Source organism: Aotus nancymaae, unplaced genomic scaffold (assembly GCF_030222135.1).
Source record: "Aotus nancymaae isolate 86718 unplaced genomic scaffold, 86718_ANA_hifiasm-v0.15.2.pri h1tg000064l_1, whole genome shotgun sequence".
Classification (NCBI taxonomy): domain Eukaryota; kingdom Metazoa; phylum Chordata; class Mammalia; order Primates; family Aotidae; genus Aotus; species Aotus nancymaae.
In genome coordinates, this window is record NW_026988479.1 from 8,453,786 (window position 1) to 8,477,915 (window position 24,130).

The 24,130-nt window shown below is 46.6% G+C and overlaps 1 protein-coding gene across 3 annotated transcripts in view; it reads right to left on the reverse strand.

Annotated features, from left to right (window-relative positions):
* Positions 1-24,130, reverse strand: part of FSTL4 (follistatin like 4) — a 435,486-nt gene that overhangs the window by 218,762 nt on the left and 192,594 nt on the right. For 2 of the 3 annotated variants that reach the window (XM_012441992.2, XM_012442064.2), the window contains exon 4: positions 7,520-7,768. The exons of the other annotated variant lie outside the window; for it this stretch is intronic. In XM_012441992.2, the coding sequence (XP_012297415.2) occupies positions 7,520-7,768 (249 nt within the window). The remainder of the gene's footprint in view (positions 1-7,519; positions 7,769-24,130) is intronic. 3 annotated transcript variants of the gene reach the window in all.

Consider the following 24,130-nt stretch of genomic DNA (forward strand, 5'->3'; position numbering starts at 1 on the left):
GGGATACTCTTCCCCCAGATACTCAAATGCCTCACTACCTAACCCCCCAGCCTCCTGCAGGTCTTTGCCCAAATGTCACGTCTCATATCAGAGGCTCTGGCTAACTGCCCTCCTGGCTTTATTCTGCTCCATGTCACTTGTCATCGTCACATAGACTTCATCTGTTGCTTACTGTCTGTTTCTCTCACAAGACTGTACCTGCCATGAGGACAGGGCTCTTGTCTGTTTTGTTCCCTGCTGTGCCCCCACATCCCTGAATAGTATCTGACTCATCGTACATGAATGTTTGCTGAATAAATGGACAGAAGGGTTCGAGCAGGAGAGCACCATGGTCAAAGCTCCATCTTGGAAAGCTTACTCTAAATGTCATATGGAAAGCGGATTTGAAGAAGCATCTGACAGAGCTCAGAGAATAGCTAGGAGGCCACAGAGGTCATCCAGTCAGGAGACAATGGTGGGATGGACCATCCCAGGTGGAATGAGAGCTGGACTGAAATGTGAGGAGAGGTCGATGAAGATATGGTTGGGTCTTTGCTCATGGGACAGTTTGGGCCTTTGAGGCATGGGGAGAAGAGAGCCACAGGGGACCCACCAGGAAGCAGCTGCTAGAGAAGGAGGGGCCTACAGAGAGTCAGATGTCCCCAGAAGACAGTGGAACCTGGCTCACTGCCAGTGAAATGCAACAAGACCAGGCCCGGAAAGTGCCTTCTTGGCACTTAGAAGGGTAAGGTGATCTTAGCAAACTCAGTGGCAGGGGTAACAAGACCGGAGCTAGGTGCAGACCCTAGAGGGCAGAATACAGGGAAGTTGCAGAGGTGGAGAGAGCCAGTGCAGGAAACGCTCTGCGGCCTGGGAGGGAAGAGATGAAAGGGTCCCCGGGAGGATGCTGGGACAAAAGCTTGCTCCTTTGGGCTTTAGGATGAGAGAGACTAGTCCACCAGCAACCAATGGGACTGAGGAGTGTGCAGAGAAGAAGGGGTTGGAGAAAGAAGAACGGGGTGCCAGAAAACAGCAGGAAACAATGTGGGGAACGCGGAGACTGTAGCTTGTTTCTATAAGTGAAATCAATGCACTGCGAGACTTTCTCAGCTCAATAACTTCTTAGCAATTTTTAATTACTGGAATGTAATTAATTCATTCAAAGTGTAGCGGTTCTGTGAAGCACACCACACATGCTGGACTGATAAAATTCTTGCACATTTGCGGGGTGCTCACACCAAGACATTTCCTTGCATAAAACCTGGAGGAAATATCCAAAGAATACACATATTTGTTTTAAGTCACTTTTCTTGATCCTGGAAGCAGATACTATAAATGGGACAGCTGAGCTCGCAGGGATGCTGGACTAGGGAGTTGTGAGTGAATTTTCAGTTTGGTCAAGTCCTAGTTGTTTGCACAGATACTGACGGAATATGCAGAGTGAGGAGAGGGTATCTAACATGAGAGACAGGCCATAAAGAATCCCATTTGTGCTTGAGGTCTTGGAGGCATCTCTGGCTGAAGCAGCCCTCAAAGGATAACCCAGAGAGTAGAGATGCCTAGCATCTCTTTTGGCTGTAAATTCCTTGAGGATAGGCCTGGTGATCTGATCTTACCGGTATCCTCAGGTCCTGGCACAGCCTTAGCAACCGGTGGGCATTCAGCAGAGGTCTGTGAAGCTGAATGGCTTGGCGGAAAATGGCCAAACCCTCTTCGGTGGAGCCTAAGGTGAAGGCCAGGAAGAGGGCTGGGTATGGAGAGATCCCTTTGCAAGGACTGGAGGAACAACAATGGCTGCTGGACAGAAATGTGGGTATGCCCAGGAGTGGAAGGGCAACTAGAAGGACAGGAAAGGGCGATTGGAGAGAAAGCGGAGGCCAGCTTCCAGAGCCAGACCAGGCTGAAGGTGGGCTTGATCCCAGAGGTTCTGCCTGCTTTTGACCCCAGGTTCCCCTGGCAGCCTTATGGATATTACTGAGTTTCCTACTGTTACCTTAGAAAGGAGACAGGGGTCTGGTTTTCTGATGTCCAGAGGCCCTGTGAGTTTGGGATGATTGAGCCACCTTTCCCTGGAGAAGCGTGGCTTCCTGATGACCTGCAGAGCAGGGAGGCCCCCCCCAGCAGTGGCATGCGAGGCCTTTTCCACTGCCCTTGGCTCCTGAGCCTTCCTGGTACACCAGGAGATCTCCCAGGGGAGAAACATAGGGCAATTGCATCTGCTGGGAACATGCCTTACTGAGACCTAACTAAAAACAGCCCCAAAGCTGTGGGTGCCTTTGAAGGCCTCGCTGCAGTAGCAAAGCCTGGGCCCTGGGCTTGGCTCTGCCTGTGCGACTTAGGACAGGTACTAGCCCTCTCTGAGCTTCAGGGTCCCTCTTTGGGAAACGAGAATGTTGCAGTAGCTTATCTGACACCCGGTCAGCTTGAGGTCAGACTACCCTGCTTGGCACACAAGGCCTTTCCCAGCTTGCTGCGATCCACTACTCGTCTGCCTTTATCCCTAACAATGCCCTCTCCCACACCCAGGATCTCATAATCGCTTGCTCTTCCTTCAGACTGGAGGTACATCGTGCCTGCATCTCTAGAAAGCCTTCTCCACCCTCTCAACCTAGCAAACCCTCCCTGGCACTTCAAGATCCACCTTGAAGTTCTCCTCTCCTGCAGCACCTTCTCTAAACATTCTCACCCTCAGACAGATGAATTCTTACCCCAGCATCCACTGTCATTTCCTGAGAGCCCAGAGGTGCATTCCAGGAGCTTTGTCCAGACTGGGGATCAGAGATAACTGATTCTCCCCTTGCTCTTTCTATTAATCTGCTGGGTGAACTTGGATGACTCCTTCCATCTCTTTTCAAAAAGCAAGACAGTTGGAGAAGGTGATCATTAAATTTGATCGACTGGAGGTCAAATTCAAGTCATTCAGTAAATAAATATGGAGGGCCAATATTCTCTCCCCTCACTCACAGAAGGACCTCTTAGCTCATTACAGAGCTGTCACATCAATGGGCAAGGGTCTTATAGCCTCTTGCATCTACTCTTTGAACAAGCCCTGACATTGCAACGGCACCACCATCACCCCTAGTGCTGTCGATACTGCTTAGAGAAGAATGCTCACAGCGTGCCAGGTGCTGCTCCTGTCATTCAACACTCTGCGAGGTCAGTACTGTTATTATTCCCATTTTACAGATGAAGTAAGCAAGGCACAGAAAGCTCATGTGCCTTGTCCAAAGCAGTGCCCTCAAGCATGTGCCACATTGTCCCATCAACCTGGGCCTCCCTGATGCTTCCGCAGGCCACAGCACCTCTTGCTACAGGGACTGCTCCAGCAGAGTTCCACCAACTCCCCTGTCAATACCTGACAGCATCACAGCCCCGCAGCAGCACCTCACACATCCCAGGAAGTGAGTCTCCTGCTGAGAGCTGGGCTGGGCTGACACAGCTGGGGATGTGAGAAGCTTTCCCTGGCAGGACAGAAAAGCCTTGTGGAAGTATAGAAATGCCCCTGGAGGTGTGGGGCCCAATTTAAATTCCTAAAGTAACAAGACTCAAAGTAATAACAACAGCAACAAAATAACAGGAACGGCTCTTTGGTAGCAAGTTCTATCTGCTCTGAGAACTTTCAACAAAATACTGAGTTTTTATGCCTGTTTAGTAACAAGTAAAAAAAAAAGAGTTCTTAGTGAGCTTCTAGTATGTTTAACTTGTTTCCAAAAATGGAAATACTTTCCTCGGCTTTCATTATCTTGGGAACTCCCCTCTGAAGCACCAAAACCCACCTGCAGCCACCATCAGGCTGAAGAAGCTGAAGGGCCCCTTAAAACGGAACCTCTAACAGCCCCTTTCTTCCATAATTTCATGGTTTGTTTTGAAAACTGCCCAACTATGACATTGTCTCATCTGGCATAACACAACCCTGGCTTGGTGAGTGATTGCTGAAAGGCAGACTCATCTTGAACAGCGTAGGAGATAAAGCGTGAATTCAAAACCAAGAAAAATGAGTTGAAAAGTGCCAACTGATACACAAACAGGAATGCAATGTCACAAGATAACTCTGAAAACACAAACTCTTTAAGAAGTTAAACAGCGAAATCCATCCGATATCTTGGCATTCTCTTGGTAGGATTTGGTGCTGAGGAAAAACGTGACTCTAATTTTGCCACAAGAGGAGATACATCTTTCCCACACCTCTTTTTGCCCCTGACTTTCAGTGAGAGAGACCCTGCTTGTGACTCAGGAGATCTGGGATCAAAGCTGTAAACTCTAGCTGTAGCAATCCTTTTGAGTCTGGTTGATTTTTGTACATGCTAATGATCCCTAAATGATATATTTCATTTTACATTCACAAGGAATCCCATTGCCATAGCAACTGGAACGTGATACCAGAAGTTTTCTTATAAATGGGACTTAGAATGCTGTCTCTTCTCCCTTGCAGGGTGGTGAGGGCTATGAGTCCTCCACCAGTCCTCAGGAGAACCTTCTCCCTGACAGGGGATCAGGGGCTCTGGCCATAGATGGAGAGCTCCAAACTGTAGCGGCTTAGCCCAGCACAACCCATCACCTCTTTCCTCTTGCTCCACACAGTCCAGCAACACAAAGAATTGTCCTAATAGTGACTTCTGGGGGCAGATAAAGTCCCAGAGAACAAAGTCATAGCTTCTTTTTGTAAAGTCTGATAGAAATAGAGAATGAAAGATGGATGATTTTAGAATATTTGCTTGCATGGAAAACAAAGTATTTTTGTTTCCTGTATGAATAGCTCCCTGGAAATTTGGGACAAATGACAAATTGTCATCCATGGACCTCAAGCTGGTATTAAATATTCTGCTGCCATGGTGGGGTGGGGACTGTAGGAACTTGTTCTTTATATCCTTTCTTGCAGGACCCTCTGTCCCTGACTCCCAACAGAACCTCTGTCATCTGTTTCCTCCTATTCCCCTGGGAGCTGTGATTCTGGTGGAGGTGATGTGCTCACCCCAAGGCACCCACCTCGGGGCTGGCCTGCCTAACATCCGTCAAGCTCCTGTTCATCAGTGCTCAGGTCTTTCCTGTTTGCTGGGCACTCCCTATGGCAATGCTAGAGGAGAGGCCGCCCAGCTCTCCTGCCTTCCCACCAGGACTACAGCTGACCCGGAGCATGAGGCACTGAAGGCTTTCCAGTGGAGTCCATACCAAGAGACCATCTGCAGAAAGAGAAGCCCTGGCTCTAGGTGGACATTGCTGGGACAGTATCAGAGCCTGACGCTCATGTCTTCCTCACCCATTCCCCGCCTGCCATTAAGATATCTGGGCCCAGAAATCTCTTCCCAGACCTCCCAGGCAGAGCCCTTGTTCCTGCCTCTGCATTCTTCACAGTTTGTATATCTCTTTGCTTTCGGCCTGTGGCCACGCTGGATTAGAATAAACACGGACGGCAGGTCTCATGAACACCGGGTCCATGCGATGTGCCAGGCACTGTGCTAAGTGGTGTTTGTGCGGCCCCGCCCGTGCTTCTCTCCATGGCTGCAGCAGGTGGGTACTGCCGTCACTCCCATTTTACAGCCAAGAAAAAGGCCCAGAGCAGCAGTGATACAACCAAGGCCACACAGCTGGGAAGTACCAGAGCCGGGATGCCACCCTTGGTCTTTCTGTGAGTGGAACTCTCAGGCTCCACTCTCCATGGAAAAGCGGTCCTTAAGGGAGGAGTTCTGCCACACCGAGTGGGCGGCAACTCACAATCTGTAAAAACCTCAATGAGTCAGAAGGATTCAGTGGATAAATTCAATCACCGTGAAGCAGAACCGAGCCCTGAGCTGCTCAAGCCTGCCTGCCCCTCATTCCACGCCAGCTTGTCCCCATCGCTCCTCACCTCGGTGAGTTTTGTGGTGGCTGGTTTTTCCCTCCCATGAAATGAGAAATGTTGTTTGAATAACCGATGGTGAGGGAGGCTGTGCACACTCTGATGCAGAAATACAAACCTTTAGGAAGATGCAATTTGGAGGATATTGGAAACCAGAGAATGGAACATCAGTCTATAAAATTCAACACGGCCAATAAAGCTGGAGCAACTGGTCAACTGTTTTAGTGTGCACGGTTGCAGAGGAATTGGCGGCACGTGGCTGGGAGGCGCTTCCAGACCAGGGATGTTTCTTCCTAGGCTCATTTTGGCCTCATTTCCATAACGTGTCTCATGATCTCTGAAGCACCTCGGCATTAGCATCATAAGCACAGCTGTGAAAGTGTCCAAGACTATTCTCATCACCAGGTAGAGGCGCCTTTCCCAAGCCCTGTCCTGCCCAGCACTCCATGCTGCCACGACTGCCGAGTGGAGTGGCTCGTGATGTGGGTGCAGGTGACACAGGTAGATGCAGCAGAGGCAAACACACCTTTGCTCCACCACCTCAGCTGTGAATTTGCCTCCACACACGTGTGTCATGCATCACACCATTCTCACTGGGGGCCTGTGAGGGTGAGGCAGGAGCTCTGCCCCTTCTCACTTGGTGCCCAGGGCCTTACAGCTTGACCTGCTCTCAAGCCTTTGTCTCTGAGTGTTGCAGGCACTTGGCAGATCTCTAGCCCAAGCCTCCTCCTCTCCTGCCTGTGCAACCTAAAGCACATTTCTGACCTCACGCAACTCCAGGTGGGCTCTCCCAGCTCAGGCTATGCGGGCCTGTTCCCATCTGCCTGCAGGCTGCTTTCGTCTTCTACGCATTTACTAATTCATGTATACCCATTTTGTACACAAATATCTGTAGACAACAAATACTTTTATGGGTCATGGGATGTACGATTTAGGGCCACCTCAGTCAACACAGAACATGCATTCTGACTCTTGTATCTTCAAGCATCTGGGAGCCATTGAGCGTTTTCTTGGTGCAAGGCACTGTGCTAGGTGCTGAGAATACATTTGTACATAAAACAGCCATAGCCGCTGCCCTAATGGCTCTTACCATCCCTTCTCTTCTGACTCAATCCCAGCCCAAAGCATGAGTCCTCTGGCTCCACGTCCACGGGCATGTTCTGATGTTCATGCAGGGGCTTCCTTGTCTTGCTCAGGGATGTTCTGGACAGGCAAGACATGAAATGCTTTCCCACGAACAACTGTTCCGGGCCAGAGTTTGTGTCCTTGCCATGCTGGGAGCCGTGTGCTGGTGTCTGCCTGACCACATTCTATGCACAGCACAGCCCCCTGATTCGTGGGACTCTGTGCAGAGGGGTAAACATGGTCCTTGTCACAACCTTGCAAAGGCCCATTCTATGTGGAGACCTGGATAGTGCCCTGTTGTCTGGTCACTAATGAACCTGTACATCCAGGGTTGAATTTGACCTGTCTGGATTCTACTTACAAGGAGCTTCCTCTAAGGATGGGGGTCTCTGGAGGTGGGACACAAACAGAACATGCATCACCAGAATGCCACTGCTGCCATTTTGTTACACACCAGCCTTAGCCTTTATTTCCTATACATATGTAAGTTGTAGACTCAGCACCCAGGTCATTTGTCAAAAAGGCATTAGGAGATCCATCACAGAATCCAAAACCACAGGGCAAGGGCCCTGTTCCTACCTTTGAGGAAACAGTCCTTGCTGTGGATGGCGGTGATCCTCTTTCCCAGGAGGCAAGCGGCACGGTGGAGCTTGCAGTGGTTTTCATAAAACCTCCCATCAGAGCCACACACAGGCACGTAGCTGGGCCTGCAAGCCTCCAGGCACTGGCACTCGGGTTCCCCTGTCTTCCTGCTGAGCACGCACCGGCTCCCTCGGCTGCAGAACTTCTTCCCGCAGGAGGCCAGCAGCCTGTTGTGGCCGGGAAGCCCTGCCAGACACACAAACACAGAGGGTCAGCTGCAAACACTCAGAGGGTCTGGGGTCAAGGGCTTCCTTTGTGTCTTACGAGCACAGGCTCCATTTGCCTGTGAAGTCAAGCTATTCAAGGTGGGGCCTCAGGGCTTGGAGTCTCCTAGGGAGTCCCTGTCCCTCCATGAGGTGGCCATTGGTGCCAAGAAGGAGGTCCTGCTGTGCAGAGTGCGGGTTTCATGGCTGACTCGCTCTGAACATCTGAGATACAACACCTGCCCATCCTAGGACCCAGCTGGGGGCTTTTGATAAACTCTTACTTCTTTCTTAGGCTGGCTTTTCCTGCTTCCAGTTGAAAATGAAAACACCCAGCCATTCTGTGCTCACAAAGAAGCACCTTACACCGAAGGACAAAGCCTGCTACCACTGCTCCCAGGCTCACAGGCAGCCTCCTGGACTAGAGGCCTATTAAAATCAATGACTTTTTAAAAAAGTGCCCCCGCCCATCCACAACACCTTTTCCTTCTTTCCTTCTTTTCCATTGCTAAGTCATGACTTTGGACCAGGCTGTGTACTAGGCATCTTAGGGATCTCAAAGATGGACAAGGCATGCCTTTCCCTCTTTCTGACTCTGCCATTCTGTAAGATGGTGACATGTACGCAGATCAGGCAAAGAGCATGGGAGCCAGGGAGCTAAGTTTGGGAGAAGTAAATGGGAGTGGCAGAGATCATGGAGGAGGTGATGTGCCAGTGGGCCCTGGAAAGGAGAGGAGGGCTTTCCTAGAGATACAGCAGGCTTGAGCCAAGATTCTCCCAGCTGCCTTGTGGGTGGCATTTGCAGGTCTCAGGTAGAAGACTAGATGTGAGAAGGAGTTTTGAACAGGGTGGGGTTGAGGGGTGGGCAAGGCGTGATTTCTGGGAGACTTGGAGAGCCAAGCAGAGAAATTTAGGTACACTATTGTAGGCACTAGGGAGCTACTGCAGAGTCTAGGGAGGAAGTGTGGCATAAGAAGAAAGTCATGCTCCAATTGTTCAGGATGGGGGTGGAGGTAGCCTAGGTAGGGATACTAGAGGCTGGCCATTTCCTTGGGGGAGAATGTGGTTTTCCATGACACACGTCATCAAGGGACCTACCAGCAGCCTTTCCCCACTGCCCAGTCCTTTCTAGCATAATGTTGCAATCATAGGCAAAAAGGCTGAGCCCCTGGAAATGGCAGCTGCCACATTGCTTGAGTGTCCCCTGCACCCTACACACACCCATAGTCATCTCAGGCAGCAGCACCCAGAGCTCACACACCAAAGAGGGCAGGACAGCTGGAAAGGGCACATTTAAGTGAAAGGCCAAACAGGCCTCCATCGCCAACATCACACTGCATTCTGGGAGTCTGGAAATGAGAAAATGCTACACATCATTGAAGGCACAGATGGAAAGTTGAGAATTACACAGGGACACCAAAAGACAACTGAAATGTGAATACAGATTTTATGGTCTCAGAAGATGTTGCTTTAAGTGTTAGTTAAATCTCTGTCAAAATACTCAGCAAGAAAGAACGGCCCTAGTAATCATGACCAAACCTTTCAGCCCCATCTCCTACCCATGGGATTAAAATGTCTAAGCAAAAAAGAAGAAAAAAACAAAAAACAAAAAAGTCTTCTTTTTCTTGTTTTTGGTTAAGTCTGCTTTTCATCATTATAGATTTGAAAGGAAAAAAAATCAGTTATTGGCAGATTAACTGCTTGATTCAATAATTCATTTAAATTCCTCCAGCCTTGGCAAGCTAAGAAGTATTGACTTTTTCTTGAATCATAATAATCTAGAAGGTCAAATATCTCTGAGCAGTGTAAAAGTACAGATCTTAAGCGGATGGGAATCTCTTTTATCCACTTTGCTAATTGTTGGCATGTCACCATGAAGGCCCAGTGGCATTCAGGAGCTCCTCTGCACGCCTTCCTGTCAAGGTTGACGGTGGCGGGGAGGGAAGGAGGCAGAAGGCAGGCAGGCGCCTGACAGGGAGGCTCTGGGCTGGAGGCCCCCCACTTCGTGTTTACGGCCGCTTTGCCACAGAGCATGTTTGATTAGTGTGATTCTCCTGGGTTGTTGGAAAATGGGTTACCCTAGAAAGTGCTGGCGGCTACTAGAAGAAACTAACACCGCTCTGGAAATATCAGCCTTTGTTTCTCTCCCAAGATAGGGCCAGGACGCAGAGCACTGACATGGGATCACTGTTTCAATAACCTTCCCATGCAGATAGGATGGAACCCACTAATTGCCCATTTTGAAGAAACAGGCAAAGTCTCTGTGCCCTGGTCTCTCTGAGCCTGCTTCAGGAGAATGCCCTGGCCCTCACTGCCCTCTCCCTTGGCTAAACCAGCTCCAAGGTACCCTTGAAGGCATTTCCTCTCTGAGGTGCTTGCTACCAGCCCAAGTCCAAGTGTCCCTCTCTGAATCCTCCTACCCTAAAGGGCCTGCCCTGTTCTGGCCTCAGGAGGCCCCACAAGTGCCAGACCTTTGTCCTCGTGTGGCCCCAGAATACTCAGTTTTTAACAAATGCAGACATTTTCAGAACTGACTTCAGAAGCCAGGTTAGGGGCTTGGATGGGAAGGGTGGTGGAGTCTCACACATGTCGACCCTGTGGGGGTATATTTTCCCTTGCCTTCTCCAAAGGGGGCAGGAGGGAAGTGGAAGGATGGAGGTATGAAGGGAAGATGGATGTCTGTGGAGGTGGGCCTTCGGAGTAAAGAGAACTGGAATCCTGGAGAAGCAGAGCCGGAAAGGGCTTCAGAGACCACCTACCCAAGCCCAGGCAGTCAAACCAAAGCCAGCTCATGGGGTGGGGTGGGGAGGAAGCTACTTTCCCCAGCAGGTGCCCATGTGTGCTTTGCTTGCTGGGGCGGGGGCTCCCGTGGCCTTCCCTGCAGGCTGCACTCTGAGGGGTCAGTGTTAAGGAAACACAGGCACCAACCTTGGAGTTGTCTGGAGTGGCTGCTGGAGTTGTCAAGAACACTCGGGTTCTCCCTGACATGGAAGTTGGCTGTCGGCAAATATTTGATTCCTGATAACTTGCGATTAAGACAAAAGTAGCATGAAAGCCCTGCATATGCCCTTCACAAAGGCCGCTGATGGCAGGCCCCATGGAAGGCTGAGAGTGCCCTGGGTGGGGGCAGGCCCGGAATCCCATCCACAGCTACAGAGATGCTGACCCAGGGGTGGGTTCCTCATTACACAAGCCCCTTGTTAGCACTTCCTCCTTGTCACCACTTCCTCCTTGTCATTAAAACAGAATGAATTCCCCACTCCTACCACGATGATGATAAAACAGTAATGGGAAAGGTAACCAAGTGAGACTACCAGCAGCTGCCTGTAGTGTTTATGAGGACAACCGTGATGCATGGAAAGTACAATGTGCTTAATTTATAGTCATCAAGAAAGCCATTTACTCAGGTTCAAAACTGATCATCTCACCAAATAAGCTGCTTTTCAACACGAATTAAATTTACTGAACATGGTCAGAAATGGGAATTGTTACATTAACATTATGGAGGCAGGAGAAGCAAGTCTATTGGCACCGGTTGGTGCTAAAGACTCCCTCTGTGATCTGAATAATGATTCCCAGTAAGAATGTCACAGACCCAGGACTGCCATGAACTGGGAGCAGGAGCATAGGTACAGGTGGTGTTGCTGACTGGTTGTGGAAGGCAAGCCCCTTGCCTTGAAAGTGCTGGTGGCTACTAGAAGAAACTAACACAGCTCTGAAGCTATCAGCCTTTGTTTCTCTCCAAGGACAGGGCCAGGACACAGAGCACTACCATGGCATCGCTGTTTTAATAACCTTCCCATGCAGATAGGATGGGACCCACTAATTGCCCATTTTGAAGAAACAGAGGCAAAGTCTCTGTGGAGACCCCGGTGAAGAGCATAGAAGGAGGCTGAATCCTGAGACTGGCCCCAGAGAGAGTGGGTCTACATCCACCAGCAGCAGGAAGTCCCTCCGCTGTTTCCCCACAGCCAGCCACAGCCAAGAGCACAGAAAGCTGGGCAATTTTGCTTCCAAACTCTGACTCAGCCTCTGTAACCATTTCCTGGGCCCAGAGAAAACTAAGGAGTGCTTCCTTCTCGGGGATAGTGCCCCCAGTGGCAGTGAGGGAAAACCCACGAGCTCTTCCACTCTTGGATGCCAATGGCCTGCTGGCCTGTTCTCAAAGCAGCTTTTCCGTGTCTGAGACCTCATCTCCAGCTTGACTATTGATGAGAGCCCCATCTCTCCTGACAGGGCCTTGGAGCTCCCCGCTCCGATCTCAGCCAGAGGTTCTGCCGAGGCCTCCTCACAAAGGACCTAGCACTGGATTCCACAACCTCACCCCAACTCGTTCTGCAGCCTCAATGAGGTGACGGCTTGGCTCTGAGGAGGCCACTCACTGGAAAGCCCAAACCTGGCTGGAAAGAGCAGGGTGTGAATGCAGAAGGCCAGAGGCAGTGTGTATAGCACCAAGAACCTCAAGAACCTCAAGAACCTCATCTGCCACCTGCCATGAACCCTGGCCCAGCATGCAGCTGTCTCCAGCTTCTGCAGACAGAGGTACTTGTCCAGGAGCCAAGTGCCTCCCTGTGAGCAGATACAGCCCCTTACACATGGACTTGTAAGCTTTATCCTTCATGTATTGATACACCAACACGCAGGGGAGCAGCAGCCCTCACCTGGGGTCATAGTTGGGTTTCTTAAAGGCCCAGAGCTGAGGTTTGCCTGTGGAAGAACCATGTGCGTGTAGACATGTGCAGATATGTGGGGTGCACATACAGGGATTGGAGGTGATGATCCCAGTAGTCTTCCCACGTTAAGACAACTTACATTCTCACACATGCCAAGGTGGTCTAGGGACAGAGAGTGCCTTTCAGTGTTGACTCTCTCATTGTGGAAACCACCCAAGTGCCTGGTATACAGCTGCAGTATTCAGGTTTGTGTGAGAACCAGGCAGAGGCCCCATGTTCCAGTCCTATGCCATGTCTACCCTAAGACAGGGTGGGTGGTAACAACGGGGCACTTCAGGAGTGCCTGCCTGCCAGGTTCCCACCTATCTATCCATCCAACAGATATTTACTGAGCACCTGCTATGCGCCAGTCCTGACTCCAGGTGCCTGGGGTTTTAGACAGAATAGGATCCTGTCCTCAGGGTCTAACATCACAGTGTAGGAAGACACACAAGAGGGTGAACTGGCAAATATAAAAGCAAGACAAATGTAGATGGTGTTCAATGCTAGGAAGGAAATAACCAGGGTGCTGCAGCAGGCACACTTTACTCTGGTGGTCAGGGAAGGCTCTCTGAGGAGGTGAGATTAGACCTGAGACCTGACGGTGAAGATGGCAGAGACCCGGGGAAGGAGAGAGTGGAGCACCCTGGGGTGCCCTGGAACCTGGCATGTAGGGCAAGGAGGCCTGGTATAAGAAGAGGCCTGGCTCCTAAAGCCCTGCTCCAACATCAACATCACCAGGCAGACTCAGTTTGCAGGGAGCAGTGAGGAAGGTGCAAAGTGTCACCTTGTCCAACTGTCCCACCTGGAAAGTGAGGTGAGGTCCCGCCATCCCGCCACTCAGCCCTCCCAGCTGAAAGAGGTCTATCCTCCAACAATCTTAGAGGCCAGAAAACTCTTGGCATCCTTCAGGGCTGCGAAGAGAGCAGCCCTCTCTGAGCTCTGACCACAGGCCACTTTGGTGAGGGCCTCCACGCTCTTAGATGCCCTGGGTGCTGGGGCTGCTTCAGGTCCAACTCCACCCTGTAACGCCTCATTTACACTCAAGGTTTGGAAAGAGAATCTGTGATTCCTCCCAAGGACATGTGTGTGTTAACACCCAGCCAGAGGCAGCCATGTTTAAAGTGACTACTATTTACTGAGGCATGCCCACCAGGTACCATGCTAAACTCTTAGAATCTATAAGCTCATGTGATGCTCATTTAAACCTCCTCAAAGCTTTATAAAGTGGACACACAGGCCCTACTCAGCACATATTTGTGGCATGAATATATGCCCATTTTACAGATTAGGAAACATGAGTCAAGAAGTGATTTGCCTACAGTTAGACAGCAGGTAGGTGGTAGATACTGGCTTTGCATCAGTCTCACTCAAAATCCCTCGAACTTGGGATAATCTGCTCAGCTGGCGATATGGTCCCTGCTTCAAGGAACTCATGCCAGGAGGAGGTAGATGTCCACAGTGTGAGTTTCTCCAACATCAGGATACATCCACACATCAGCAACCCTGCCTGCAGAATGGCTGCTGCTCACACACCTCACGGACACAGAGCTTAGAGCCCTAGGTAGCAACTTCTCCAAGGGCTGGAGGTTTGTAGGGCTGCAGAAGGAAGCCCTGCTTGGATCTGTCAACATCACAGGCCCAAATCCACTCCCTGTCATGCACAGTCACTTGGTCATTAAGCCCCCTGCCTCCCACTGTGATGTTTCCAGCTTCATCGCCTCCCCGTCTCCACTCCTGCCATTTTGCCTGAAACTGGACAGGTGACCACGGCACAGATGTGATGTACTCTCAGTGGCCAAAGGTGATCTCAAAATCAACCGACGAGCACAGCCTGTACGTTGAGGCTCTTGTGCACTTGATGAAAGCAGAAGTTTGACCAGTTCTGAAAGCCTTCACCAAATTCTCCAAGTCCCAAAGCTCAACAGAAACACATGGTTATGCATTGCTGGAAGGTAATGCAGCCTGTCATGCATAATGTTTACAGATCCTAACCTGAGGTCTGACAAATTGACTTCAAAGTCAGAAATGCCTGGAACAAGAAGAAAGAAGGAACACCTTTCATCCGTCAGGAGGCCTCTCATTCTGCCGAAAGAGTTTCTATCTAACCAATTTGTATCAAACCAAAGCACAAATAGGTTTCCACGTGTTGTCCAATGTCCCTCGGCACGGCTTTTGGAGGTATTTCTGGTCACAGATGAAGATCAAACACCAAATACAAGTGCTAAAGCATACTTTTCAAAAACTAAAAATGTGACTGTCATGATAATCTAAAGTGAGCATGTGTTAAAGCCTTCTTAATGAGAGAGCCCACGGTGGGGATGCTGGTTCAGAGGAGGACTTGAGGAGCCATATGAGCACTGGAGAAAGATGACTGGGATGAGATGCCTAGGCTAGGCATACAGTAGGTGAGTGACCTGCAGGGTAAGAAAACCACAATCTTGGCCGGGCACGGTAACGCACGCCTGTAATCCCAGCACTTTGGGAGGCTGAGGTGGGCAGATCATGAAGTTAAGAGATCGAGATCATCCTGGCCAACATCGTGAAACCCCGTCTCTACTAAGAATACAAAAATTAGCTGGGCATGGTGGCGTGCGCCTGTAGTCCCAGCTAGTCGGGAGGCTGAGGCAGAAGAATCACTTGAACCCCAGAGGCGGAGGTTGCAGTGAGTCGAGATCACGTCACTATGCTCCAGCCTGGCAACAGAGCGAGACTTTGTCTCAAAAAAATAAAAAAATTTAAAAAAAAGAAAATCACAACCTTTTGGATTCTCTTTTCCACCCAAAAGAATTATGTACATTTTTACTGGGAACAAATGTGCAAGTTAACATGTCACACTGCACAGTCTGGGCCTTTAATCAGTGGTAAATTGTGAGTTGAACAAAGATGTAACCCTCTAGACTGGATCAGTAAATAATCCCTGGGCCGGTCTCATAAATAAGGTCCCAGAGGGAGAACTTGCCACCCTCCCTTTGCCTCATTCCCAAGTTTTGGATAATTTTCTCAATACCACCAAAATCCCTACAGTAACCAATGCCACCTGAGGGAGCGGCCAAGGACGCCCATCTCTTTCTTCTGCCTGGGGCATCTTCCTTCAGAGCCCCCAGCCTCACAAAAAAAGACCCCAGAAAAGGAGGAACATGAGGCCCCGAGCCACTTATCTGAGACTTACTGAGACAGAGTGAACTCTCTCCTGGTGGAGCAGAGGGAGAAGGGGCTGGAGGCAGAGGACAGGCTGCTGCGGTGGGAGCTGAGAATGTAGCCCCTCTTCACTGTGGGGCCGGCGGCGGGGAGGCGGGTGCTGCAACAGAACCTCCCACAGCGCCCCTGTAATCCTGCTGGGTCTCAAATAACACAGTATAAAACCTTGGCATCCACCCAGTCCTGCGCTCCTTGACAGTTGATAGCTGTGACCCCAGGCAAGGTTCCACCTTCTTTTCCCTACATAAAAGTGAGGATAACAGTGGTCTGCCCCTTTCAGGACTGCTTTGAGGATTACATGAGATAATTCATGCAGAGAGCTTGGCATTTAGTAAGTGCTCAATTCAGACACTCTGATTTGGTGACAGACTGAATAAATAGAACTGGAAAAGAAGTAGCCATTTGGTTTTACTGATTCAAGTGCATACCAGTGTCTTCAGGAGGCCAGCCTTCATGGAAAGGTGATCATCTTTATATTGAAAGTATTGGATGGTTTTTAAAAAGGCAGATGCAAAATAGCATGCTTCAAAATACCCCAAGAAAATGCTTCCCTTGCAATGTCCCTTGCATCCAGGCCTTCACTGGACCTTTATTAAACTCTGCCCAGCTTCCAAGTTGGGGGAGTCTGAAATGATACATTCTCAGGGCAAAGTGGCTGGAACCAACTCACAGCACAAATTGCAGGCTCCACTCGATACCTAAGGGCAGTGGGCAGTGTCAGGTAGTCACCAGGGAAACACCGAAGCTCCGTTTCAAAGGCAGCCCCGACCTGGGCCCGATGCCAGCCTATCTTGCAAACCTCTCAGGCTCACCTGCTACAGACAAGTCCTATGGTTTCTCCTAGTTCTGGGAGCCCTTTGCCCTGTGTGTCATTTCCCTGTCTACTATGTGTGACAACAGTGAAGCTACGTGACTCACCATTTCCAGAGCTTTCCCCCAGGCTTCCCAGGCCTCCTCCACCTAAAGGAGGCTGCCAGGCTGCTGGCCTGAGTTCCTGCTCCTGTGGTTCCTCAGAAAGAACAGCAGGCCCTAGGGCAGGGCCCCAGCAGTGCCTTCATAGCTGCTCAGAGCTCCAGGCTGGACGTTGGACAGTGTCTGTGGTTTCAGGGCTGGGACCAGGCTCCACTTCTCTTACATTCAGAGCTCAACACCAGGTGTGGCATAGAGTGGGCTGCAGGAAACGGTGGGTGAAAAACTGAATGCAATGAAGACACTGCTGAGACCCAAGATTGTCTGGATAGAGAGCTGAATAATCAATCAATGGTGTTACAGAAATAGACACGGTCACAGATTAAGTGGAAAGACTGGAGAATGTAGAAAGCCCTAAGTGAGAGAAGAGTGACCTGGGATCTACTAGGTATATCTCTTTCACATGTGAGCGGCAGTTTCCTCATTGGTATGTGAGAGGGCTGTATAGCGATCCCTGAGATTGGAAAAATCATCCCACATCTGTGAATTTCGGATGTACATCGGAGCCTGTGTTTTAACTTGGATGTCTTTTGGCCATAATAAAACTGCACAAATCTTTTTCTGTTCCCTCTATTTGTCCTGTGAAGTGATCTCAACTGGCTTTTGAAGGGTTATTTTGGAGACCTTCTTGGGAAGGAAAGCTGCATAAAAATGTCAATTATGATAGGATTTCTGCCCTTGGGAGAGCTGCTTTTACAAAATGGCTTTGTTTTAGAACACTTCCTCCAAATATATTCCTACCCCTGAGTTCCTTTTCTTTGCCTAAAGCCTCTTCATCTCGCATCTGTCTTCCTTCCTGTCACCAGCCCTCATTTTTCCTTCAGGTACTTAGCTCCTTTGTCACTTTCTTCAGCTCCTCTGGGCTCCCTCCATCTTGGAGCCGAGGGGACCAGATGTTGCTGCTCTCCACGGGTCTGCACCGTCTTGCTGATGCGCCACTACGTGGGTTCTTTCCTGCTTTTCCATCAACTAATGATTCAAGGCCATGACACCCCAGCCTGCCTCCAATTATTTCAAGAATCACTGTGGAGTTACTCTGTGGGCTGCCTTGATGCTCCTTGTCACTTTATCCTTGGAGACTTGCCAGCACAGATGGGGAGCTAAATTCTTCCAAGGCCCTTTAACCTGCCATACAAGGCTGCCCCAGTCTGCACCTTGCCTTGGTTGGATCACTTGTCATAGATGTGTCTCACAATAATAACATGCTCTTTTCCTTCATTCTACTTATAATGAAAAAATGGGGGCTCAATTAAAATGTCTAATATGAGCACAAAAAGCTACCATTTTCTAATCAGGAGCATTTCAATTTCTCCTCTCAAGGATCTGCCCTTGTCTCTCAATGGGATTATCAGCCATAAAAACATGCACTGGATAATATCAAGACAAAGCTTAGTAACAATATCGGACAATTTTATTTCATCTATTCTCAACTTCAACCCCCTGGCTCAACTGAGCCATCCAGCGGCTGAAGCCTCTGGCAGGTGGGCCTGAGGGTTGGGGGAGGCTGGCTTTGCTGAATGCAAGGGTGGGCTGGTCTGCTCTATCCCTGAGTTCAGGAGAGCACGTGGAGACCAGGGGTCTCCACTGGGGCCTGACAACCTGTCAACTACGAGAAGTTCACAGGGTTAGCGACTGCCCTATTGGGTACTTTTTGTGAGATCACTACTGCCTTAAGGTTCTTCAGTGATGCCTTCAAAGAGGCGATGGAAAAGAACCATGTATGCTGGGAGGTCCAGTCCCTGAAAGAATGACCAGAATTACAGCTACTGCAGGGGAGGGTGACACCTTAAACAGGGACAACAAAATACCAAAATGCCATGAGAATCAAGCGCAGCACAAAGAGGGTCTTTGAGGAAACTATGATTTTTGAGCCAACCAGAAAATCAGGAGGATTGAAGGAAAGAATATAAGGAGATAAGGGTCACTATTAAGACTTCAAGTCTTCCAAGGTTAAGAAAATCAGGGCAATTTAAGGAGAGAATGGTCACTATTAAGACTCCAGCCTTCCAAGGTCAAGTAGAAGATATATCTCAAAACCTACAGTGAAAATAGAAATAAAGTCTTAAAATACAGTGATAATTCCATTTAAAACTTTAAGGACAAAGAAATAGAAGAAAACTCCTTAAATAGCCTATCACTAAGTGTTTCCAATTAAAATCAGGAGCCAGACAGGGTATTTGTTATCATCATTCTTATTCATAAAGGAAGTATAATAAGAAAAGAAAATGAAATAATCATTAACATTTGGAAAAGAAAGACAGCTAACAATAATCTCCTTTTTCTGATTATGTTTCTGTGTACTTAGAAATCCAAGAGACTCCAGTAAAAAAATATTAAAATTATAAGAGAATTATGATAAACTAGTTGGACAGATGATAAACATGCCAAAATTAATCATTCCTTTCAACAGCAGCAATAAATAATTAGAAGTGAAAAAGGGAAAAAACCATCTACTCATAATAATGGTAAAAACCATAAAATATTAATAAACAAATTTGACAAGAAAACCACAGGACCTATATAAAAAAAGACTATAAAACCCTATTGAAGGTCATAAAATAAGATTGGAACATTTCTTATTTGTAGGTAGGAAGACATTCTCATAAATATACAAATTTAATGCAACCATTTTGGACCTGGATTAAATGATCTTAAAAAGTTCACTTGAAGTAATAAATGCCCCAGATAACCAAGGAAAATAAGAGAAAGAATAGTGCAGGGGGATGTGCCTTTCCAGATACTGGAACATTCAAGCCAGAAAGCTGCTGTGATAAAATCAATATGAGATTGACCTAGGAATAGACAAATCAATGACTGCAGATTTGGCAATAAAATAGAAAACAGCATCCAGAAATAAATCCCAGTGTATATGAAAATTAGATGTATAACAAGAGTTACTGTTCCAATGGGAAAATGATAGCTATCTGATAGATGGTGCTGGGGTAACCTGCTATCCACCTAGAATGAAACAACATTGGAAACCTATTTCACACCACATAAAAAGTCAAATTCAAATAACTATAAATGTTTAAATTATTTCTATTAAGTAATAAGTAGGCAGAAAAGAACACTTATCCACTCTGTGGATGGCATAAGCATTATCATACAACGAACATGGATAAATCCATTTATTAAAAGAAAAAGAACAGTGTCTTTCATTTGGGATTTTCCCATTTGTCCCTCTCCAATTCTATTCCCTCATTCCCATTCAGAGATGGCCATTAGCTTGAATTTTGTGTTTATTATTCTTTTGCTTTATCTCACCTTTGTATTTCTGTGCAGTATGTTGTTTTATATGTTTTTGAACTTCATAGAAATGAATCATATTCTATGTACTCATCTGAGACTTTCTTTTGCTCTCACACTATATTTAGTTACACCCATGTTTGCATATACTGGTAATTCATTCATTTTCCTTATAGTTCCCTCACATAAACATGTTATTTATTTAGTTTCTATTAGATTATTTGCCTTTTTCTGTGGCCCTTTTTCTCTCTTTTGTTTCCTTGTTTTGAATCAGATACTTCACCCCGATTTTCTTCTTCTACTCACATAAAAATTACTCTTACTCTTCTACTGTTTATTTCAAAATTTAAAATGTATAATTAAGCTAAAGTCTATAATCAACACTTTAACCCTCCCCATGAAGAACCTAGAACAAATGAACTCCAATCACTCCATTCCTGACCTAACTATATGACAATACTGTATATTGAGTCTATTTTTATTCCTCATAATTCCTTCTTATACCTCAAATTCTCTTTGTTATGTTCATCTAAAGTGTCTATTTTATCCTAATTTTAAAGAACTGTTTATGCAGTGTAATTATTCTTATGTTCATGTATTTTTTTTTTCTTTCAACTTGATAAACATTTTGTTCCCCTGCCCTCTGGCTTTGTTGAGATGTTACCTGATAGCCTTTTCATTCCCTTGTAGGTAACCCATTTTTGATGTCTGGATAATTTTAACATCTTCTCTGGTTTTCTGCAGTTTCTCTGTGATGCAAACACACAAATTTCTTTGCATTTATTCTGCTTATAATTCATCAGGTTTCCTGAAAGTAAGGATTTGTGTCTTTCATCAATTCTTGAACATTCTTACCCATCTTCTGCTAAATGGTATCTCTATTCCATTATTTCTCTCCTTATTTCCTAGGTATTCTAATTAGACATATGCTACAAGTTTTCATTCTATTTAAGTCTCTTTCATATTTCCTATCTTTGGTTTTTCTATGTTGTATTCTGTATAATTTTTTCAAATCTGTCTTCCAGCTCTTAAATTGCCTCTTCAGCTATTTCTAACCTACTCTTCCACTGAGTTTTGAATTTTGATAAAAGTAATTTTTAGTCACTCATAAAGACAATTGGTCATTTGTGTAATCTCTTGATTTTCAATCATATTTTTAATTTTTAAAAAATATTAAACATACATACTTTATATTCTGTGTCATTTTGCTATTCATAGATATGTTGGTTCTTACATGGCACTATCCTCTTACTGTTTTGATTTTTTTTTAAAAAGAGCTCACATTTTCTAGAAATTAACCTGTGACATTTTTCTGAGATATAGTTTGGATATAGGCTCTCCTTGATTGTGCCAGGCACCCAAGGACTCCCCCGTTCTCAGTTAAATTAAATTTTATGTTTGAGATTTTCACACTACTCAGGTAGTTTGCGTATGAGCTACAATTCTTTGTGAAGATAAGCCTATGGTTATAAATTATCAAGGAAATTTCTCTCTCTCTACTCAGTGCCAAGATTTGAGACAAGAACATTTTCTTGCCAGCCCTTGGGACTGGGTGGGTTTCTTTCTTTCTTGTTCACCCTTATACTGCAGATATAGTCCTTGAGGGTCCCAGGTGTATATATATGGGATTGGGGAGTGGGAACATTCCACATATGCCCACCTTGTAAAGACCCTGGGATTTGTCCTTGGTTCCCTGAGTCGTGGTAAACCAAAACCAAAGTTCATCTAGTTTGGCAAAAGCCCCTAAGGTAAAGTCAGTCTCACTGCGATCTTACCTCTCTGGATTCCCAATTTCACTTGTATTTTTAGCCTCTAGGTAGTCCTTATTTTCTTACCAGCACATCAATGTTTAAATAGGTTTTTAAAAAATATTTATCTACCATATTGCCAGAGGCAGAAGTCAGATTATGACTTTTAAACATAGAATCAAGCCAGGCGCAGTGGCTCACACCTGTAATCCCAGCACTTTGGGAGGCCAAGGCAGGCGGATCACCTGAGGTCAGGAGTTTGAGACCAGCCTGGCCAACATGGTGAAACCCAATCTCTACTAAAAATACAAAAAGTAGCTGGGCATGGTAGTGGGCATCTGTAATCTCAGCTGCTCCGGAGGCTGAGGCAGGAGAATCGCTTGAAACCGGAAGGCAGAGGTTGCAGTGAGCTGAGATCATGGCATTGCACTCCAGCCTGGGAGACAGAGCAAGACTCTATCTCAAAATAAATAAATAAATAAATAAAACAGAATCCAACAATTAAAAAACCACTTTGAGGTAAATACAGGGGAATTATTTTCAACACAGCACCATTTAGCCTTTTAGAGAAGAGACAAGAACAGTTCCTGCTGCAGAAGAACCCCAGAAGCCTGGGTTATTGCCAGACAGCCGAGTTTCATTTTCCTGAGCCCACCTGCATGTTAAAAGCAAGTTTAAACTCTCCTACCACCAGGAATTTAAACAATAAAGAGAAGTCTATTAATGGGGTACAATGGAGAAAAAAAGAAATGGACACATTTGTTACCAATAACCTATACACCTCTCTTCCATCTCCAAACCTAACGCAGAAGCCCTTAGCATGAGCACTTTCTTTCTTCGATATGTAGACGTGGCTGGCTACAAATACAAGGTCAGTGACTAGCTCCTTTTGAGCCATTTCTGATAAAAGAAATCAACAGACTGAGTTGAGTTTGAAGTATCTTCTGAGCAGGCAATGCCTTGCTTTAAGCAGGCCCATGACAGTGTGGGTCTCGACCTATAATGTCACCTGATCGCTCATCTGCAGTGGTCAGGACAAGCCTGTTTGACTGGTCCTGCTCTCCTGTGACGAGAGCATCCGAAAGTGACGGCTTTACCTTCCACCATCATTGATGTGTTTCCACCTAAAGCTTGGACAAAAGTCATTCTAAGTATCGGCTCAGTCTTACTTACATGGCAAAACTAGACAATCTTAAAAATCAAAATATTCCTCTGAGCACATCATATTAACCAAAACAGAATTATCTTTGATTTGTGATAACATACTTAGATTTCAACTTTGAACACATAAGAATGACTTTTGCCTTTTTTTATTCCAAGGAGAGGAGATTCTAACAATGTTTCATCTTCAAAAAGTCATAATAAAGAGGAGGATGGCAGAGCATGGTGGTGGCCAGGTGGGGGTCAAAGCCATCACAAGGAAAGGGACCAAGCGGGAGGGTGGTCTTATTAGTCTCTGGTAGGCAGCTGAGGTGGGTGGTGGCAAGCTGGGCTTAGGTGCAGGAAGGTGGCTGGGTGGTGTGGTTGCTCTGCGGGGGCATGAGGTTATTTTATATGCAGGAGAATATAACAGTAAATAAATACATTGAGGATAATGGGAACTAGGTTTCTCATGGAAGATTAGGATTACAAATATGAAAAGAGGGAACGCTAGAATGGACTCTGTGGTTGGACTGGCACTGGAGGTATTGAAGTGAACTCATGGTTTATAGCTCAAAAAACATATGTGCATGTCTGTGTATACACAGGTCCTCATCCCCGCTTTCTAAGAGAATCTACAAGCAGCAAAACCCCAATAGCAAGGAGCACATTTAACACTCACATCTTTGCTTCTAAATATAGCTCACCACTAAAAAGAACCAAGGCTCTTTGAAAAAATGGTTTATTCCAGGGAAGGGGCAGGGAAAGAGTAAGAATAGCCTGGAACATATTGTTGTACCAGAAAGTAAGGAATCACTTAAAGAATCATGAGATGGACCAAAAAGGACATAGAAGGCAGTTTGAAGCAGCTCCTACTGGCAGAGTCTGGGACATTTTAAGCATGAAAATCAGTAGACAGTAATGGAGAATAGCTTTCTGTTCATTCGGTGTAATCCAGAGTCCACACTGATTTTTAAAAAGTGAACAATTAAATGGGGACAAGGGAAATTCTTTACAATACATTTCAACTTGTAAATGTAGAAGAAATGATGGAACTAGAATGTTTTCATTTGGCAATCATAGTACAAGTTAATTCTGGTACAAGCCATCGAGACATGCCAATACTAGCTGGTGAAAGAGAAACAACCAGATATTTACATAGTCTCAAAGTAACTCATCAGAAAACATTTATTACTTTTATACATTTTATTAATTTTAAAGAAAAACAGGACATGCTTATAGGAGAGAAAGCTGGCGGATATCACTTAAGTGATTAAAGTTAACATTACCAGTGGTGTCACCAGTTGACCTCAATTCCTACTTGATGAG